Consider the following 18,879-nt stretch of genomic DNA (forward strand, 5'->3'; position numbering starts at 1 on the left):
GGAGCTGCTGAGAGCTGAAACCTGCTGGACCTGTATGAAAGGAGCGAGAGCACGATACAGCTGGCCTCCACTCTGACATATCCACTAAAATGTGGACTGTAATGGCACAGTCGTTAAATGCCTCTCAAGCAAACTAAGCTTGCTCCAAGCATTACTTCTGGACTGTGAGCAAGCTTGAGCCTGGCTTGGGCTTGAACCAATATGTTGCTGCAACAGCAGCTACTTAACTACTTTTTTTTACTTTGTGGGGAGAAGAGAAATTGAACAGTAATGACACAGAATAGTCTGTTTTTTTTAAAGAGGAGGAACTAACATGGTTTGGCTCAGCAACAGAAGGCGCGCTCCAGCTGCCAAAGAGCTCCTGGGAGCAAAATTGAGCACAGGCACAATGGTTGCAGGTCCCTCCCTAACGTTTGGATAGTACTCATAAGCTCAAAAGGGAACCAAAGCCTAAAAAGAGAAGGTTACACTGGACTTATGTCTCCTCCAAAAATGAGAAAGAAATGAGAGGAGAAGAGATAGGATCCTTCGACAGTACTTCACACTGAATAAGACCAGCACATCTAACACACATCTGCAACTAAGCAAGATCTTTGCTTTATTCACTGACAATGTGGGAGCAGCCTAGATATGTTAATAGAAGCTCTACGATGGTTATTCTACCTCATCCCAGCAAATCATATCCACATTTGGCAACAAAGTAAATAAGGATAAACTAAGATATTGCACTTTGAATGTTTAAGTGCTATAGGTGAATTTGTACATCAAAACAAACCGTAAACAAGCATTGACATACAAGTTACTTACCTTCGGTAACAAAATATCTGGTAGAGACATATTCTAGTTGCAGATTCCTTACCTTAGAATTTTCCCCCAGGCGTCAGATTGGATCAGAAGATTTTTTCTTTGAGCAATGCCCTTGCGCGTCGGTAGGTGGCGTTGGTCGACTCCGTGGGCGTCGTTGGAGTCTTAGTCGCCGTGATGACGTCAGTAGTAGACCATAGACCCGCCTCAGCGCAGTGACATCAGTTTCTTTTAACGACTTTCCACGCCAAAGCGCAGAGCCGCTAAGAACACTGAGATTGGTCCACCAGAGCTAAGGACCTGAATGGGGAATCCCTGTCCCTAGAAATCAGATCGCAAGCGGAGAGGATGGGTGGGCCGGTAAGGAATCTGCAACTAGAATATGTCTCTACCTGATATTTGGTTACTGAAGGTAAGTAACTTGTACATCTGATAGAGGCATCTAGTTGCAGATTCGTTACCTTAGAATAGATACCCAAGCAATGCCATCCTCGGAGGTGGGCTGAACCAAGATCATACTAGAAAGTCCTGCAGGTCCGAACAACCAAAGTAGCCGCCCCAACGAACCTGACTGTCCAGGCAATAATGTTTAGCAAACGTGTCCAGGGATTCCCACGTAGCTGCCTGGCAGATATCCAGGACAAGAATTATGCATGCTAACTCAGTGGAAGCAGCAGTTGCTCTGGTGGAATGAGCATGCAAGCCCTCAGGGGATTGCTTCTTGGTCAAAGCGTAGCACATCTTGATCCAAAGAAACATTCATCAAGAGATGAAACATCTTTGCACCGCCTTCCCTCTTCTCACACCCACATATCCAACAAAAAGTTGATCGTCCACCCAGAAATATTTAGTATGATTGAGATAGAACGCCAATGCTCACTTAGTCTGCGAGTGGAAGTGATGGCAGCAAGAAAGACAGTCTTGAAAGTGAGGAGCCGTAGACAGCAATTGTGCATCGGCTCAAAAGGAGTACACATTAAGTAAGTAAGGACAAGATTGAGGTCCCACTGAGGCATGATAAATGGAGTGGGAAGAAATAAAGGGGGTGAGACCTGTAAGGAATCAATTGACAATAGGAGACTTAAAGAGTGAGGGCTGATCAGTTAAACTAAGAAAGGCTGAAATAGCCGATAAATACTCTTTAAGGGTGCCCAAAGCAGAGCCCTACTGTGCTAATGGAAGTATGAACAAAAGAACCTCAGAAAGAGGAGCAGAGAGGAGATGAACAGATTTGTTGATACACCATGCCACAAATTTATGCCATTGACAGGCGTATACCGTTTTGGTGGAGGGACGCCTGGCTGCCAAGATAACATCACAGACTTCGGGTGGAAGGTCAAAAGCCGTCAAATGCCACCGCTCAATCTCCACACATGAAGGCAGAGATTGGACATGTTCGGGTAGAGAACCGTTCCCTGCTGCTGTGACAGAAGATCCACCCGAAAAGGCAGTCTGAGTGGAGGATCGGTGACCTTGCTCAATAGCTCTGGACACCAGACTCTCCGTGCCCAGTCCGGAGCCACCAAGATAACTTGGGCCCGGTTGTTCCCAATCTTCTTGAGAACCTGGGGCAGAAGTGGTATAGGCGGAAAGGCGTAAAGGAGGCCGGAGTTCCACTTGGGACGAAAAGCGTCTCTGAGCGAGTGCCGCCTTGGAAACTCCAACACGCAAATCAGCTGACATTGCACGATCTCTGTGGAGGCAAACAGATCTTACCAAGGCTCTCCACACTGCTGAAAGAGACCTTGCGCCACCTCCAGATGGAGACGACATTTGTGCTTGACTATGAATTGACAGTTGAGTTCGTCTGCTCTGGCGTTCAGAGCCCACCTGATGTTGAACCACCAGGGTAATGTCCCGATGTTCCAGCCATCTCCAGAGGCGGAGTGCCTCCTGACAAAGGGTCCACAGCCCTACTCCGCCCTGTTTGTTGCAGTACCACATGGCAGTAGTGTTGTCTGTGAACACTTGCACTACTTTTCCTTTAAGAGAGGGAAGAAATGCTTTCAATGCAAGCCTGATCGCCCAGAGCTTCAGAAGATTGATATGCAGCCCAGACGCCGCCGGAGACCAGATGCCTCTGATCTCTCCCTCTCCCATGTGGCCGCCCCAACCTAGAAGTGACGCATCTGTCACTATGGACAGATCTGGCTGGGGAACAGAGAGGGATCTGCTGTGGACCCAATGTGAATTTGAAAGCCACCACTGTAGGTCTTTCGTAGTCCCCTCCGAGATCTGGACCATGTCGGAGAGATTTCCCTGATGCTGTGCCCACTGGAACTTCATGTCCCACTGCAGACCCCGCATATGCCATCTGGCATGTGTTACTAGCAGGATGCAGGAGGCCATGAGACCCAGCAGCCTCAGAATCAGTCTCACTGAAACCCACGACAGAAGCTGAAAGATCGGAATCATAGCCTGAATATCTTGGACTCGCTTTTTGGAAGGATAAGCTCGAAACTGCACTGTGTCCAGAAAGAGCTCAGTTGAAAGGGATCGTCTGAGAGGGAGTCAGGTGTGACTTCGACACGTTGAAAGTGAACCCCAGTGTGTGGGGGGCTCACCACAGTATGAAGGTGGGAGACGACTTTCTGGGGCGAGTCTGCCTTCAAAAGGCAGTTGTCGAGGTAGGGGAAGACTGAAACCCCTTAACCTGTGCAGGTGAGCTGCAACCACCTCCATCACTTTCGTGAACACCCGAGGGGCACTGGTAAGGCAAAAAGGGGGCACAGTAAACTGATAGTACTCATGACCTAACACGAATCGCAGGTAACGTCTTTGGGTAAGCAGGATGGGAATGGGAAAATAAGCATCCTACAAGTCCAACACTACCATCCAGTTTCCTGGGTCTAAGGCAGACAGGACCTGAGCCAGGGTGAGCATCTTGAATTTATCCTTCTTGAGGAGGTAATTGAGGTCCCAAAGGTCTATGACAGGACGTAAGCCCTTGCCGTTTTTTGGCACCAGAAAGTAGCAGGAATAACAATCACAACCTACTTCTGGTACAGCGACCTTCCCTATGGCTCCCTTGGCTAAGAGATCGGCGACTTCCTGGCGGAGAAGTGCCAAATGATCCTCCGGAAGATGGCTGACTGATGGAGGCATAGCTGGTGGGGCAGATTCGATGGGGAGGGAATAACCGCTATGAACTACCTGCAAAACCCACCTGTCCATTGTGATGGATTCCCAGTGGACAGGTAATGGTGAATCCTGCTGCCAACTGGACTGGAGTGAGGGGACGGACTAGGAAGGTTTGGGAGCTGCAGCGGGGGCAGGGGTTGACTAGGCAGACCTCTGATTCCCTGTTCCAGGCCCACGTGGGATTCTGCATCCCCGAGCACGCAGCAGCTGTACAGCATGGGTGGCATGGTCGCTGGGTTGGGGACCGACAGGGAGCTCCTTCCGTGGCCACGAAAGGAGTGAAAGGTGGACTGTTGGGGCGAGGGGCAGTGGAAAGGCTAAGGGACTGAGCAGTAGCCTTGAGGTCCTTGAACCTCTCCAAGGCTGAGTCCGCCTTTTCTCCAAAGAGACTAAAGCCATCAAAAGGCATGTTCATAAGAGACTGTTGGACATCCCCCGAAAAACCAGAAGTACGCAACCAGGCGTGGTGCCTCAAGGAGACCGTCATCACAACTGATCTGCCTAGAGAGTCAGTCGTGTCCAGCCCACATCGGATTGTGAACTTCGCCGCATCTCTCCCATCGGTGACAGCTTGGGAGACAAGAGCACTGGCCTCCTCCGGTGTCTTCGCAGAACTTGCGCAACCATATCCCACAAAGAGTGGGTATAGCGGCCCAAAAGGCATGCAGTGTTCACGGACCGCAGTGCAAGACTGGAGGAAGAAAACATCTTCTTCCCAAATTGTTCAAACCTTTTTGATTCCCTATACAGGGCTGTGGAAGGGAATGCGCCTAAGGAAGAGGAAGCCTGGATAACAAGACTCTCAGGCGTGGGGTGTTGCGATAGGAATTTAGGGTCATTTGGGGTGGGCCGATGGCGGCGTGCGATAGTCATTTTCACAGGAGCTCCTGTGTTGGGTTTGTATCAACTACCCAACAGGACATCAGTGAAGGCTTCATTGAATGGCAGAAGGGGCTCAGATGTGGAAGCCCCTGGCTGAAGCACCTCCATCAGGAGAGTTGATCGGACCTGTACAGTAGGCAGATCAAGGCTGAGGACCTTAGCCGCCCTATTGACCACCAGCAGACCCAGAAGCAGGCTCTGAAGATGGAGGCCTCGAGCGTCGATGCTCCTGCTGCGTCGCATCAGCTGAGCAATGGGGTGAAGTCGAAAGGTGAAGGGACCGGTTTGACTTTTTCTTCTTCTTACTTTGGCCTGAAGACTTGGATAAAGAAGAATGGTGGTGGTGGCTCCGCGAGCGGTCTTGAGGCCTTCCTCTCGAGCAAGACTAGGACCTATGCAGAGTCGAGCACCGGACCACCATGAGCTTGAGGGACTGCTTCCTCATGGCCTTCGGGTGCATGGCCTGGCACTCGGAGCACGACTTCGGTTCGTGGTTGCGCTCCAAGCACCAAAAACAGACCCGATGCGAATCCATCACCAAAATCATGCAGTGACAGTCCTCGCACGGTTTGAAACCAGTCTTCAGGGACATATCGACGCATCAAAAACTCAACAAAAAAACTCAAATAAAGGGTCGAAGTCGGTCAAAAAGAGACCAGGGTAGCTATCTCCGGATCAGAGCGCGGCGCGAAAAGAAAAGAACTGACGTCACTGCGCTGAGGCGGCATCTTTGTACTACCCCTGACGTCGACTAAGACGCCAATGACACCCACGGAGTTGACTGATGCCATCTACTGACGCGCAAGGGTATTGCTCGAAGAAAAAAATCTCCAGATCCAGTCTGACACCTTAGGGAAAATTCTAAGGTAAGGAATCTGCAACTAGAAGTCTCTATCAGATAAAGCTTATCAGTCTGGAGTTGCCCACTGACCTCTGACTTTGTCAGTGCTTGTTTTGGTTTTTCATTGTGTTTAGAAAACTGGGGAAGATGCCGGGCCCTAATCAATGCAATAACAACAAACAAATTGACAACGCAAAACTATTTTTTGTACTCAAAAAGCACACACTGCCATAGTAGTCAATGACACTTAAGGGAACTACTTTGTCTGTCGATGTGTTGCCTTGTGTCAGAGAGGAATTCCGTCACTCACAGCGAAGTTGGCGATTGGCAGAAGTGGACTGAACCATTGCCTATCCCGTAGATGGTGGAAGTAAAATGTGAATGATACAGCAGACCAATGAACAAAGAGGGCTAACTGAATGCCTTTGTAAGTAAGTATATTATACATACAATGTTAGTAAAAGCCAAAGGTCTTGGCAAACATCAGATGCTAATAAAAGCATGATTAGTTCATAAATTTAAGCAGGCAATGAGCAATCAATTGCAATGACTTTCGGTGACTATAGGATAAATAGTACTTTTCCTCTAGAGTAACCTACGGATTTATAGATCGGTGGACTGTGAATAACGGGGTTAGTTACCAAGGTGTTTCGAGTAGTATCTTAAATGCAACAACAGTAAAGCCTAAGTTGTCTATAAGGTTACTGAGAATTCCAAAGTGTAAAACAGACAGTTGTTAATTAGTTTCGATCTACAATTTTGCATTCCATATGGGTTCCATAGCCATTCACTATCATTAACGGATAGTAAAAATTTAGGAATGGCATGGGTTGTGTTTGTTGTGAATAGTGTTTAAACATACAAATAAGGAAGTACACTGCATGTAAGCAAAAAAGATATTTGTTTAGAATTACATGCAGAGTTTCTTAGAGATATGTTAGTTTTTATTAGTTGTCCCTTCAAGCTAAGAATGGTCTCGGTTTTCGTTTTGCTTTCTTATTTTCCTGTCGGCTAAAAGGAGGTTACCAGGTGAACATTGTACATTTTGAAAAGCCTTTTCATAATAGTGGATGCCTGCAGGACCCATACATAACAATTCAATTGCTAACAAAGTAACGGGGATAATACAGTTTTACAAATCTTTTGCTTGTTATTTTATTTTATGCTTAGCCTCTGAAGTTAGTAAACCTCGCTTGGCCAAAAGCCAATGTAAATATTTTCACAACAAGTTGGAAAAAAGTGGTTCAACACCAAACCTGATTAGAAGTCCCTATAAATATTGCTGAAAGGCATTTTCTAAGGCTCCAACTATGTAGTCAATGTATGAAAGCGTAACAGTTCCCTTAAAAACAAAGGCCCATAATGTAACAGTATTGTTTAAAACTGAGACTACTGACTAAAAGCAAACCTTTAAAAAATGTGCTTTGAACTTTACACTTTCAGATATCCTCAAAACGCGAAAGCTATCACCGAATGGCTAAATATGCAGCAATATAAAATCGGCGTTAAGTTTCTGATAGCGTCTATTACTGTCTCAAAATAAAAAGTCACAAGATGAACAACTTACTAGAATGTCACAATGGGATACCGATAGCAGCATTTTGACAAAGGCCTGTAGTACGTTGTCAAAGTGGTTGTCCCCATAGAGCTTAAAAACACCAAAGCTGACATAATTTCCTGATAAGGCTGCTTTGAGAGCACAGTAGCAGATGGAAATGCCCTTGAGCTTCAGTGGATAAATTCGATCTTTTGGGATTGTGCCAAGTGACAAGATCTGATTGCCTGTTTTCAGAAAAGATTAAAAGAAAATAAGCATGTTAGTTAATTTAACATTCACATATATTTTAAGGCTTATTACCATTTGTTTTTACTTCTACTGAAATGTAGTTTTAGAAGTATGTTGTGATAACCATGTACAAGAGATTAATGTTTTCCTGAAGTAGTAGTATGCATTTTGATCTTACATTCCAATAAAGAACTTCTTGGGATGAATGATTTTCTTTGATTTGATGTAAACAATTTAAATAACAGTTTTACTCTTACAAATAAAAGCCACTGAAGTGACAAACATTAAAAACGTAAAGTGCTATTGGTAAGAAATCATGTGAGGTAAATTTTATGCACAGATATTCAGCTTGTGACAAATACACACAAATGCACACTGACATTGCTTTGGCTGACATATTCAAGCCTATACAATAGTTGGACTAATAATTGAACATTTGGAGAACAAAGTACACAAGCCACTTTCCTATGAAGCAAATTTCTTAGTGTGGTCAGTGTAGTGGTTTCATACACATCATCAACCAGATTTGTATCTGATGCTGAAGATCGCCATGCAATTTTACAGTGTTCCCCACCTAGGTACTCCAGCATCCATCTTCATATGGATGGTATAAAGTTAGTCATATCAATGGTATTATTAACAGCAATTAGAGAATGAATGGCTTTTGATCCAGCAGGTCAACATTTACTCATATGTGCAGGCATTTCTGGTGTCACTATTTAATTTATGCAAGTATAGGATCGGCCTGGGGGGGGATGAGATCATTAAAAGGGCCAAACAATTATAGTTTTGGATCATTGAATTAAAAAAATGGCAATTCATAATTAACAATCATTGTGTTAAATATTCTATGCAAGTTCACTTAAATTATGTGTGTGCCTATCAACGTCAGATAATGGTAATCTTAATTTGCTATGTATGCTATTTTAAAAGTTTTTTATAGAACAAATTATGTACACTGCTGTTGTTTTTATGGTTTCCTAACTTCAGAAAAGAAAGATGGTAAAGAAAACACTGTAATTACCAGCGAATTAGTGTGGGGTATGTCTTACTCAACAAGCAATTGAAAACCGTTTTACAGGCTAATGGGGAGCACTTCTCTATTGCTATCTGTCAAGAGGCTCTTAAATTACAAATGTCTTTTGGACGTGGCCCTTTCTGCAGCTTTATCTCCAAAGTTTTTGCCTTAACAATCCCTATTTTCTGAACCATTGTTTGGGCTTTTAGGACTCTGTGCACTTTACTGCTGCTAACCAGTGCTAAAGTGCTTATGCTCTCTCCTTTTAACATGGTAAAATTGGCTTACACACAATTGGTGCATATAATTTAATTGTAAATCCCTAGTAAATTAGTACTACATGTACTCCAGGCATGTACATTGAACACTACTAGTAGGTCTGCAGTACTTATTGTGCCACCCACTTAAGTAGACCTTTAAACATGTCTCAGGCCTGCCTTTGCAGCCTGTGTGTGCAGTTTAAAACTGCCATTTCAACCTGTTGAAATAAACCTTTTGCCAGGCTTAAACCTTCCTTTTAATACATATAAGTCACCCCAAGGAAATGTCCTAACCAGCCCTTACGGCAGGATGCATTATATTTTTTAAGTTGGACATGTACTTAAGTTTTACATGTCCTGGTAGTAGAAAAATCTTTAAATTGTTTTTCACTACTGCAAGGCAGCTTCTCCCATAGGATAACAACTCTTCTGTACATTGCTTGACCTGTGGATACTACAGAAGAAGGACTGTTCTGCTGCCCTGCTACTCTGAGGCTCTGCTGTCCTGCTTGCTTAGAAGGAAGACCAGACCTGCACCCTTTATCCCAGGCTGAAGAGACTCCCAAGGGTCAGACAGCTGGTTTCCTGTTCTGAGCTACAAGCCCCAGAGGTTCCCTGCAACTGCCCATTTGACCTGATGCCTGGACCTGCCAGAGCCAAGGAGGCCTCTGCTGGAGTGAGCTCCTGACCATCAAATAGTGTCTCTGAGGTCCTGAACCCTCGGTGTGGCTCAGTTTAACTCCCCTGAAGTTTTTTGGCTCTTCACTAACAGGCCCATTCGTGCCAAGACATTGCCGCCTGCCCCAACCACCAATGACAAGTTCGGGCGAACCAGCTTTTTGCACTATTGCATTGACCGATGTGACAGCCACCAATGCGAAGCTCCAGCCATAATCGGCTGCGACGCCGACAGGATCTTCCCACTGCTGCAACAACTGCCCACAACACCCAGATGGCCCTTCTCACTACTTTGATGCGCACCCATGATGCTCTCCCTTCTCCTCGCACCCCCTTCCACCTTGAATGGAATTCTTGTTGCTGGACTGAGAAGGTAACTCTTTCAGCTGGACTAATCTGGTATCTGTGCCCGACCCACACTCCATCGAGGTTGGACTGAACTTGTGACTTTCTCCCAGAATTTCATGATCAGGAAGTCAGAATTTGCTTGTGCTTTTAGGCACTACTGTCACCTTTATCATTAAAATGAGATTCACCCGGATGAGGACTGTGGCTGCTGCTCTAGTAGGGTTTTACCCTCTTCAGCTAGTAACACAAATTCTTACAGATACATCTAAGGTAGTTGATAGAGCTCACATAGGAGTTATAAGCTAGCTGATCTAACTGTTGAGGTTGCAATGGGTAAACCACAGCCCTTTCCCAAAGTGATGCACAAGTAGTTTCTTGGTCATAAGATGTTTCAGTGCCCAGTTGGGGTGCTAGGAAAAGTAGGAGGGGGACATCAGGGGAAACTAAAAAATAGATTTATAGAATCGCAACAATATTGTCCTTTCTGAGTCTCCAGCAGGAACTTGAGTTATAACATACCCAGGGCTTTAAATATGCCCAACTGAAACCTGCTCTCCTAGAGGAAGACCAGGAATGGATGGAGCTCCTAGAATTTGCCCTGCTGGAAGGCAGAGTAATGATAGACAAACTAGTCAGGTATGCGGTTTCGTATATGTGCAAAACACTTGTCAACAACATGCCAGAAAGGCTAGTGAAACTGAGGGATGAATGGGAGGAACACCTGAGGGAATCTGAAGGCAGAGTTTGGGAGGCTGCCCTGATGAATCCACAAGAGTTGGCAATGAAAACAAGGCTGTCTCTCCATCAATTTAAAATTCTTCATAAGGTGTACTGTAGCAGAACCAGACTGCATAAAATGTGACATGTACCGACGCCCACCTGCATTAAAATTCACTAGAGAAAATGGAACATTTATGCACACTTTGTGGGGCTGTATCGTAGTACAAACTTACTGGTGACTTATTGTACAAGAAATAAGTCAAATGTTAGAATTTGAAATCCCCATGTCCCCCAAGTTCATAGTCCTCAAAGTCTCTAGTGATATTTTTGTAATAGCTTTTATTTTGCATGTTAGGAATAATAGTCACCACGGGAATAAGTTCTAGTTAGCTCAGTAAATGATAACTGGTGAATTTTAGTGTTTGTTTTTACTTTAAAATGTCACGTTTTACCTGCCATTTCACTTAACTATAACATTATAATACCCTTTATTTTTTTAGTGAATTTCTGAGGTTGTTTTTTTTTCAAAGTAAAGTAGAAAAATAGAAAGTAATTGTATAAATAAATCAAGACCAAAATGACAAAAATCCAATGAGTAGAATTTGAGATATGAATTTTAGAAGAATAAAAGTGTTATAGTGCTTAAAAGCAAACAGTGCTTTAGGGGTTACTTTAGGTCGCACTGGACCAGGGCAAAGTCAAAGTTTGGTTCGAACTCGATAGAGTGCAGGCAAGCTAGAGGACACATGTAGGCCCTCGTGAACAAAATACCTTTCCTGGTCGCAACAGCGAGATGCATGGTGAGATGCATCGATCGGGTCCTCGCAGGGATGATGATGAGTCGATCTGTCCCACATAGTGAAGGCGCTGTGTCGATTCTGAAGACAAGTGCTTGAGCCGAGATTGGCTCTGAAGTGCAATGGGCCGGGTTTCTTCACGCAGTCGAGGGATGCTTCGATCTCCGTAGACTGCTGCGGTGGCGAAGCATGGTTCCAATGTGTTGGGCTCTCAGGGCAATGCGTTGGTTCTGAGAGCGAGGCTCCAATTCGGCTCCTGCAACCGGGTCGATGGGCCAGTTCTGCTACATGCATACAGGAGATGCGTCCATTTCCGTGATGCAAGTATCTGAGTCTACTTCCCGTGAACCAGGCTCAAGAGCAGGGGTAGAGACTTTGATATCCCTGAGTCACTATCAACAGGAGGCAAGGCAACAAGCCCTTGGAGATCACTTCTCTCTCAACAAAGTCTAAGAGCAGCAGGGCAGCACAGCAGAAAATCAGCCCTTCCAGGTCAGCAGTCTAGCAGAGTGACAGTCCTTGATCTAGGAACACTGAAGTTCTTGTGACAGAGTCCAGTTGTAGGTCCAGAAGTGCCTGATGTGGTGGAGTCGGAAACCCAGTACTTATACCCAAATGTGCCTTTGAAGTGGGGGTGACTTCAAAAAAAGGTTCTCTGAAGTCCTCAGATGTCCTTTCTTCCTAGCCCCGGCCCCAAGCTATCAGTAGGGGCAATCAGCCCTGTGTGTAGGGCAGGCACTTCCTATTCAGATCCCTATTCCTATTCTTGCCCAGGAAGAGCTATCTGAAGGTGTAGGAAGTTGGCTCTGAACATACTATTTCAAAGTAAGAAATAGTGTGCACAGAGTCCAAGGGTTCCCCTTAGAGGTAAGATAGTGGCAAAATTAGATAATACTAATGCTCTATTTTGTGGTAGTGTGGTCGAGCAGTAGGCTTATCAGAGGGTAGTGTTCAGCATTTGTTGTACACACACATGCAATAAATGAGGAACACACACTCGAAGACTTAACTCCAGGTCAATAGTTTTTATATAGAAAAATGTAATTTCTTAATTTTTTTTTAGAACCACAAGTTCAAGATTTGAAGTAAATACATAAAATGCAAGGTACTCCACACAGGTAAGTTAGGAACTTTGAATTAGAGCAATAACATATACAGTTTTTGTTAAAATGGCAATAAGTTATTTTAAAAGTAGACACTGCAAAAATCAACAGTTCCTGGGGGAGGTAAGTATTGGTTAGATTGTGAGGTAAGCAAGACACTTACAAGTCTCAGTTCCTGGGCATAGGTAGCACACCATTGGGGGTTCAAGGCAACCCCAAAGTTACCACACCAGCAGCTCAGGGCCGGTCAGGTTCAGAGGTCAAAGAGGTGCCCAAAACGCACAGGCGCCTATGGGGAACAGGGGTGCTCCGGTTCCAGTCTGCCAGCAGGTAAGTACCTGTGTCCTCGGGGGGCAGACCAGCGGGGTTTTGTAGAGCACTGGAAGGGGGCACAAGTAGGCACACAAAACATACCCTCAGCGGCACAGTGGCGGCCGGGTGCAGTATGCAAAGCAGGCGTCGGGCTTTGTATTGGTTTCAATGGAGGGACCCGGAGGTCACTCTAGCGGTGCAGACAGGGTACAGGGGGGGCTTCTCGGGCCAGCCACCACATGTTCTAGGCAGAGGGTCGCCTGGGGGTCACTCCTGCGCTGAGGTTCGGTTCCTTCAGGTCCTGGGAGCTGCGGGTGCAGTGCTTGGTCCAGGCATCGGGTCCCTTGTTATAGGCAGTCGCGGTCAGGGGGAGCCTCTGGATTCTCTCTGCAGGCGTCACTGTGGGTGTCCAGGGGGGTCATCTCGGGCTACTCACGGGGTCGCAGTTGCCGGGGAGTCCTCCCTGTGGTGTTTGTTCTCTAGATCTCGAGCCGGGGGCGTCGGGTGCAGAGTGTGAAGTCTCACGCTTTTGGTGGGAAGAGTGAGTTCTTTGGAAGTTGCTTCTTTGTTGCAAAGATGTAGCTGTTATTGAGCAGAGCCACTGCTCACAGGAGTTTCTTGGTCCTGGGGATCAGGGCAGGTACCTCTGAGGCTTCAGAGGTCGCTGGTCCCTGTTGGATTCGTCGCTGGTTGCAGGTTTTTGACTCTGGAGACAGGCTGGTAGGACTGGGGCCAAAGCAGTTGTCGTTGTCCGCCGTCTCTGCAGGCTTGTAGGTCAGCAGTCCTTTGTAGTTCAGGTTGCAGGAATCGGATTTCCTGGGTTCTGGGGTGCCCCTAAATACTACATTTAGGGGTGTGTTTAGGTCTGGGAGGGCAGTAGCCAATGGCTACTGTCCTGGAGGGTGGCTACACCCTCCCTGTGGGGAGGGAGGCACATCCCTAATCCTATTCGGGGAATCCTCCAAAACTAAGGTGGAGGATTTTTAAAGGCAGGGGTCACCTCAGCTCAGGGCACCTTAGGGGCTGTCCTGACTGGAGGGTGACTCCTCCTTGTTTTCCTAATTATCTCCTCCAGCCTTGCCGCCAAAAGTTGGGGCAGTGGGCGGAGGGGCGGGCATCTCCACTAGCTGGGATGCCCTGGGGCGTTGTAACAAAGGGGGTGAGCCTTTGAGGCTCACCACCAGGTGTTACAGTTCCTGCAGGGGGAGGTGTGAAGCACCTCCACCCAGTGCAGGCTTCGTTCCTGGCCACAGAGTGATAAAGGCACTCTCCCCATGTGGCCAGCAACTCGTCTGGTTGTGGCAGGCTGGCAGAAACTCGTCAGCCCCACACTAGAAGTCGGGTTGGTATTCAGGGGGCAGCTCTAAGATGCCCTCTGGGTGCATGTTACAATAAATTGCACACTGGCATCAGTGTGCATTTATTGTGCGGAGAAGTTTGATACTAAACTTCCCAGATTTCAGTGTAGCCATTATGGAACTGTGGAGTTTGTGTTTGACAAACTCCCAGACCATATATTCTTATGGCTACCCTGCACTTACAATGTCTAAGGTTTTGCTTAGACACTGTAGGGGCATACTGCTCATGCACATATGCCTTCACCTGTGGTATAGTGCACCCTGCTTAGGGCTGTAAGGCCTGCTAGAGGGGTGACCTACCTATGCCACAGGCAGTGTGAGGTTGGCATGGCACTCTGAGGGGAGTGCCATGTCACCTTAGTCATTTTCTCCCCACCAGCACACACAAGCTGTAAGGCAGTGTGCATGTGCTAAGTGAGGGGTCCCCAGGGTGGCATAAGACATGCTGCAGCCCTTATAGACCTTCCCTGGCATCAGGGCCCTTATTACCAGGGGTACCAGTTATAAGGGACTTATCTGAGTGCCAGGGCTGTGCCAATTGTGGAAGCAAAGGTACAGTTTAGGGAAAAAACATTGGTGCTGGAGCCTGGTTAGCAGGGTCCCAGCACACTTTCAATCAAAACTTAGCATCAGCAAAGGCAAAAGGTCAGGGGGTAACCATGCCAAGGAGGCATTTCCTTACAGAAAGCAGATGAGTATTTAGACACATCTAACCTTCCTGTGTTTGTGCCCGTCTTGAGGGAAAGCTTAAAGTGTAGCTGTCTCCCACCCCACATATGTTTTGGAGACAGGCTGCAGGCACACAGAGCTGTAATAGCAGAGGAATGCCCACTTTCTAAAAGTATTATTTCTAAAATAGTAATGTTAAATCTGACTTTACCAGTAAAGGGTATTTATCCTTACCATTCCAAAGATATGAAACATTATTCAGCTACTCCTCTCTAATTAGAATTACAACTTAAAAGTGTATCAAGGAATTCCCCTTGCTAATCTACAAAAGGAGTATGAGTCACACTAGTGAAAAAACGAGGTTGGGAATTTTTCACTACCGGGTCAAGTAAGACTTAAAAGTACCTTTTAGTTACACAGCACCTTGCCCTCTGGGCTACCTAGGGCCTACCTTTGGGCTGACGTACAAATAATAAAAGGGGAAATTCAGGCTTGGCAATGGGTTTTAAACGGCACGTTGAAGTGGGAGTAAACTACACACACAGGTCTTGTAAAGGTAGGCCTGAGACAGGTTTGGAAGGCTACTTGTGTGGGTGGCACAATCAGTGCTGCTGGCGCACTAGTAGCATTTAATTTACAGGCCCTGGGTATATGGTATACCACTTTACAAGTGACTTACCAGTAAATCAAATAGGCCAGTTGTATATACACCAATGTTACCATGTTTTGGGGAGAAGCACATGCACTTTAGCACTGGCCAGCAGAGGTAAAATGTGCAGAGCCCTAAGGTCAACGGAAAGAACCAGCAAAAATGTGAGGCAAGCTAAAATGTTTGGGGAAAGACCACCATAAGGATGACAGGTCTACCACCATTTAAGAGGGGGTGGCTCCTTCGCAACAGCGAAAGGATGTTATCCCCCTGGCTAAGAGCTAGGAGCTGTAATATAAAACAATATTTAGTTATTGGTTTATTTTACAGATGCTGGCTAAGCCAGCACCATAGGCAGGGAAGGGCTGAGCCAGGGGAGGGGAGGGGGAGGAGTGTTGAACAGCTGAGCTGGAGAAACTGCAGAGACCACAGGGTTGTGTGTGAGCAGCAGTCTAATGAGCTCAGACCAATCCTGATGCTGCTTTCATGCTAGGTTTATCATGAAAGCAGCACCAAGATTTCTGGGGGTCTGTGTTGGTGTCCCAGTGAATGCTGCACAATTACAAATGTTCTTTCTGTTGGACCTGGCTGTCAGTGCTTCAGTAAGTGCTTCAGGGATGTCATGTGCACTGATACCCATGCTGCAGCCTGGCAGATGTCAAAGACAGGTACACCACATACCAACGGAGTGATAGCAGCCTTGGCACTGGTGGAATGAACCCTCAGCCTTTCGGAGGTTAGTTCTGGGCCACTGCGTACCAGGTCTTAATGTAGAGGCCTATCTACTGTGACTGAGTCCTTTTCTGCACCACCTTGCTTTTATGATCCAGAGAATCCCACAAAAAGCTGATTGTTCACCTGATGGTTTTTCGTGCAATTAATATAAAAGATCAAATCTGTTTTGGGATTTAGTTGATGGAGTTTCTCCTCCTATTTCGAAGGTTGAGGTTCTCATTCTGTTACAAAATGTATATGTACTGTTAGACCTGACATCCTTGGTGTGGTTTCCCCTAACGTTTTGCCTTCAGACCTCCTCTTTTTGCTGACTTCGTTTTTGCTGGCCTTAGGATTCTGAACACTTTGCCATTGCTAACCAGTGCTAAAGTGCCTGTGCTCTTCTCTTAAAACATAGAAACATAGGCTTATCCCAAATTGCTGTATTTAATTTACTTATAAGTCCCTAGTAGAGTGCACTGCATGTGCCAAAGGCCTGTAAATTAAATGCTACTAGTGAGTCTGCAGCACTGATTGTGTCACCCACTTAAGTAGCCCTTTTAAACATGTCCCAGGCCTGCCACTGCAGAGCTTGTGTGTGCAATTTTAAACTGCTATGTCGATCTGGCAAAGTCAACCTTCTGCCAGGCCAAAACCTTCCTATTTAATAGAAGGTCGCCATAAACAGCCCCAAGGGTCTAGTGTACCTAAAAATTTGGTTGGACATGCACTTTTAAGTTTTATATGTCCTCGTGGTGAAAAGCTCTTAAGTTTGTTTTTCTCTACTGCAAGGCATATCTTATAACCTTCCAGTTACCTTATTACACCTTATAAGCGTAGTTTCCAAATGGGAAGCAACAACCCCCAGACGTTTGGTGCCTCTGGAATCATAATGTAAAATCCTAAATTATTGAGAAGTCAGATTTTAAACTGCAATTCTGAAAATGCCATTTTTAGAAAGTTGGCATTTTCTTACATTAGCCATTTGATGCCTACTGCCTGTCGTTTATCACATGTCTGGGGTAGGGTGATAGCTGGGCTTTGGATATTCTTCCTAGACAGCCACACAGAATGGGAGCTTACGTGTGACCTGATGGGCCCTGATGGGCCATCCTGGGCAGAATGGGATGGAGGAGCTGGACATAGCCTCACTTAAAACCTGGATAGGCTGTGTCCACACACAAAGGGCTTCAAAACCCTGGTAGTGAATCTGGAGCTAAGGCAGGAAGGGAAGCCACTATATGCACTTTAAATGCATGTCTCTGAACTCTCCCATACTTCAAAGGCCAAATGGGAATAAGTACTGGTCTGCTGACAATGCCACTTCAGTACACTTATGGACCTGTGGATACTCTGCCAGGAAGACTGGTGTGCTACTGAAAACATGCCACTCTGCTGGACCCCTGCTTTGCTGTGCTGATCTGTGCCTACTGCCCTATTGCCTGGGAATGAGAAGAACTGGACCTGCATCTCTGCAACCCTGAACCCAGTGACTCCAAGGCCTAGTTAGCTGGCCTGCTGATCTGAAGTCTTAAGGACATAACAGACTTCTAACCACCTTGCTCCTGCACCTGGACTCTGTCATCTGTGGGTTTGTCCTGCCAACTGGTGCTACCCCAGTCCTGGACCCTTGGAAGTGGGTCTAAGGTGCTTGCTCTAGCGGTACAGATGCACGCTCTACTGCTGGAGCAAAATCAACACATCACTGATGGGGCATAGAGAAAATTGGTGAATCACCTCTACTGTGCTGTTCGGAAGCGGTGCAGCCAGAATTGCAGTGCCACTGTACCTCACAACTTGAAACCATTGCATCTCCTTTGAAATTGACACTGCAGTGTTTTATCTCAGTGCAAGGTCCACGCATCCACGTAAATGGCAGCTTCAACAATGCTGTTGAAACTCCAGATTGCAGCCTCTGTGCTCATTGGAACCAATGCATCACCTCTACTGCCCGGGCAGCCTCTACGTCAATGCATCAGGAGCTCAACCCGCAGCATCATCACATCTCGGTACTAATGAATTGCAGTCTGTTGCATCGAGAACATCAACAAATACCTTCTACTGCATGGACTAGAACCGATGCATCGCTCCACAACCTAGATTTAGAGTACTTTGGTTCATCTGACCCAAATGGGTCCCTGTAGCCAATCAGCGCTCCATCACAATCTACCTGAACCCTTGACTTTGTTCAGGTCCGGAGCGACCAGGTATCCCCGGTTGGAGCTTTTGGCTTTTAAGTGCTATTTTACCGTTTATTCTTTAAAAATTCACAAGTCAAGTTCTTCTTACTGGATTTTTTGTTGTTTTGGTCTTGTTTTATTGATTAAATTAGTTCTATTTTTCTACCTTGGTGCGGGGCCTTTTTTATGTGGTGTTTTCACTTTTTACTGTTTGAAGTGTTGCACAAATACTTTACACATTGCCTTCAACTTAAGCCTGACTGCTCTGTGCCAAACTACTAGAGGGTGAGCGCAGGTTAATTTGGGGTTTGCTTGTGCCTTAGCCTGACAAGAATTATGGTGCTGCTTGACCAGGACTCAAACCCCAGTCAACCATCAACAACATTTCTCACATGTACTAATTGCTGAGTATATAATGAAATGCTGTCCAACATATACAATCCAAGTAAAACTCATGCTCTGTAATGCTGTAAACCTCAATAAGATGTTTAGAAAAAACATTTCAGGGTTGAGGTGGAGCAAAAAGCATTGGGAGGACGATGGACTGCTCAACCTGAAATGGAGTCACAACTTTTGGCAAGTGGGCCACCCTGATCTTCAGCACCAGTTTCTCTGGGAA

At 46.0% G+C, this 18,879-nt stretch overlaps 1 protein-coding gene across 2 annotated transcripts in view; it reads right to left on the minus strand.

The window, feature by feature from the left end:
• Positions 1 to 18,879, minus strand: part of RANBP17 (RAN binding protein 17) — a 1,172,021-nt gene that overhangs the window by 231,560 nt on the left and 921,582 nt on the right. For both annotated transcript variants that reach the window (XM_069199335.1, XM_069199333.1), the window contains exon 23: positions 7,236 to 7,450. In XM_069199335.1, coding sequence (XP_069055436.1) covers positions 7,236 to 7,450 — 215 coding nt within the window. The remainder of the gene's footprint in view (positions 1 to 7,235; positions 7,451 to 18,879) is intronic.

The sequence above is a fragment of the Pleurodeles waltl genome, chromosome 7 (assembly GCF_031143425.1).
Source record: "Pleurodeles waltl isolate 20211129_DDA chromosome 7, aPleWal1.hap1.20221129, whole genome shotgun sequence".
Lineage (NCBI taxonomy): Eukaryota > Metazoa > Chordata > Amphibia > Caudata > Salamandridae > Pleurodeles > Pleurodeles waltl.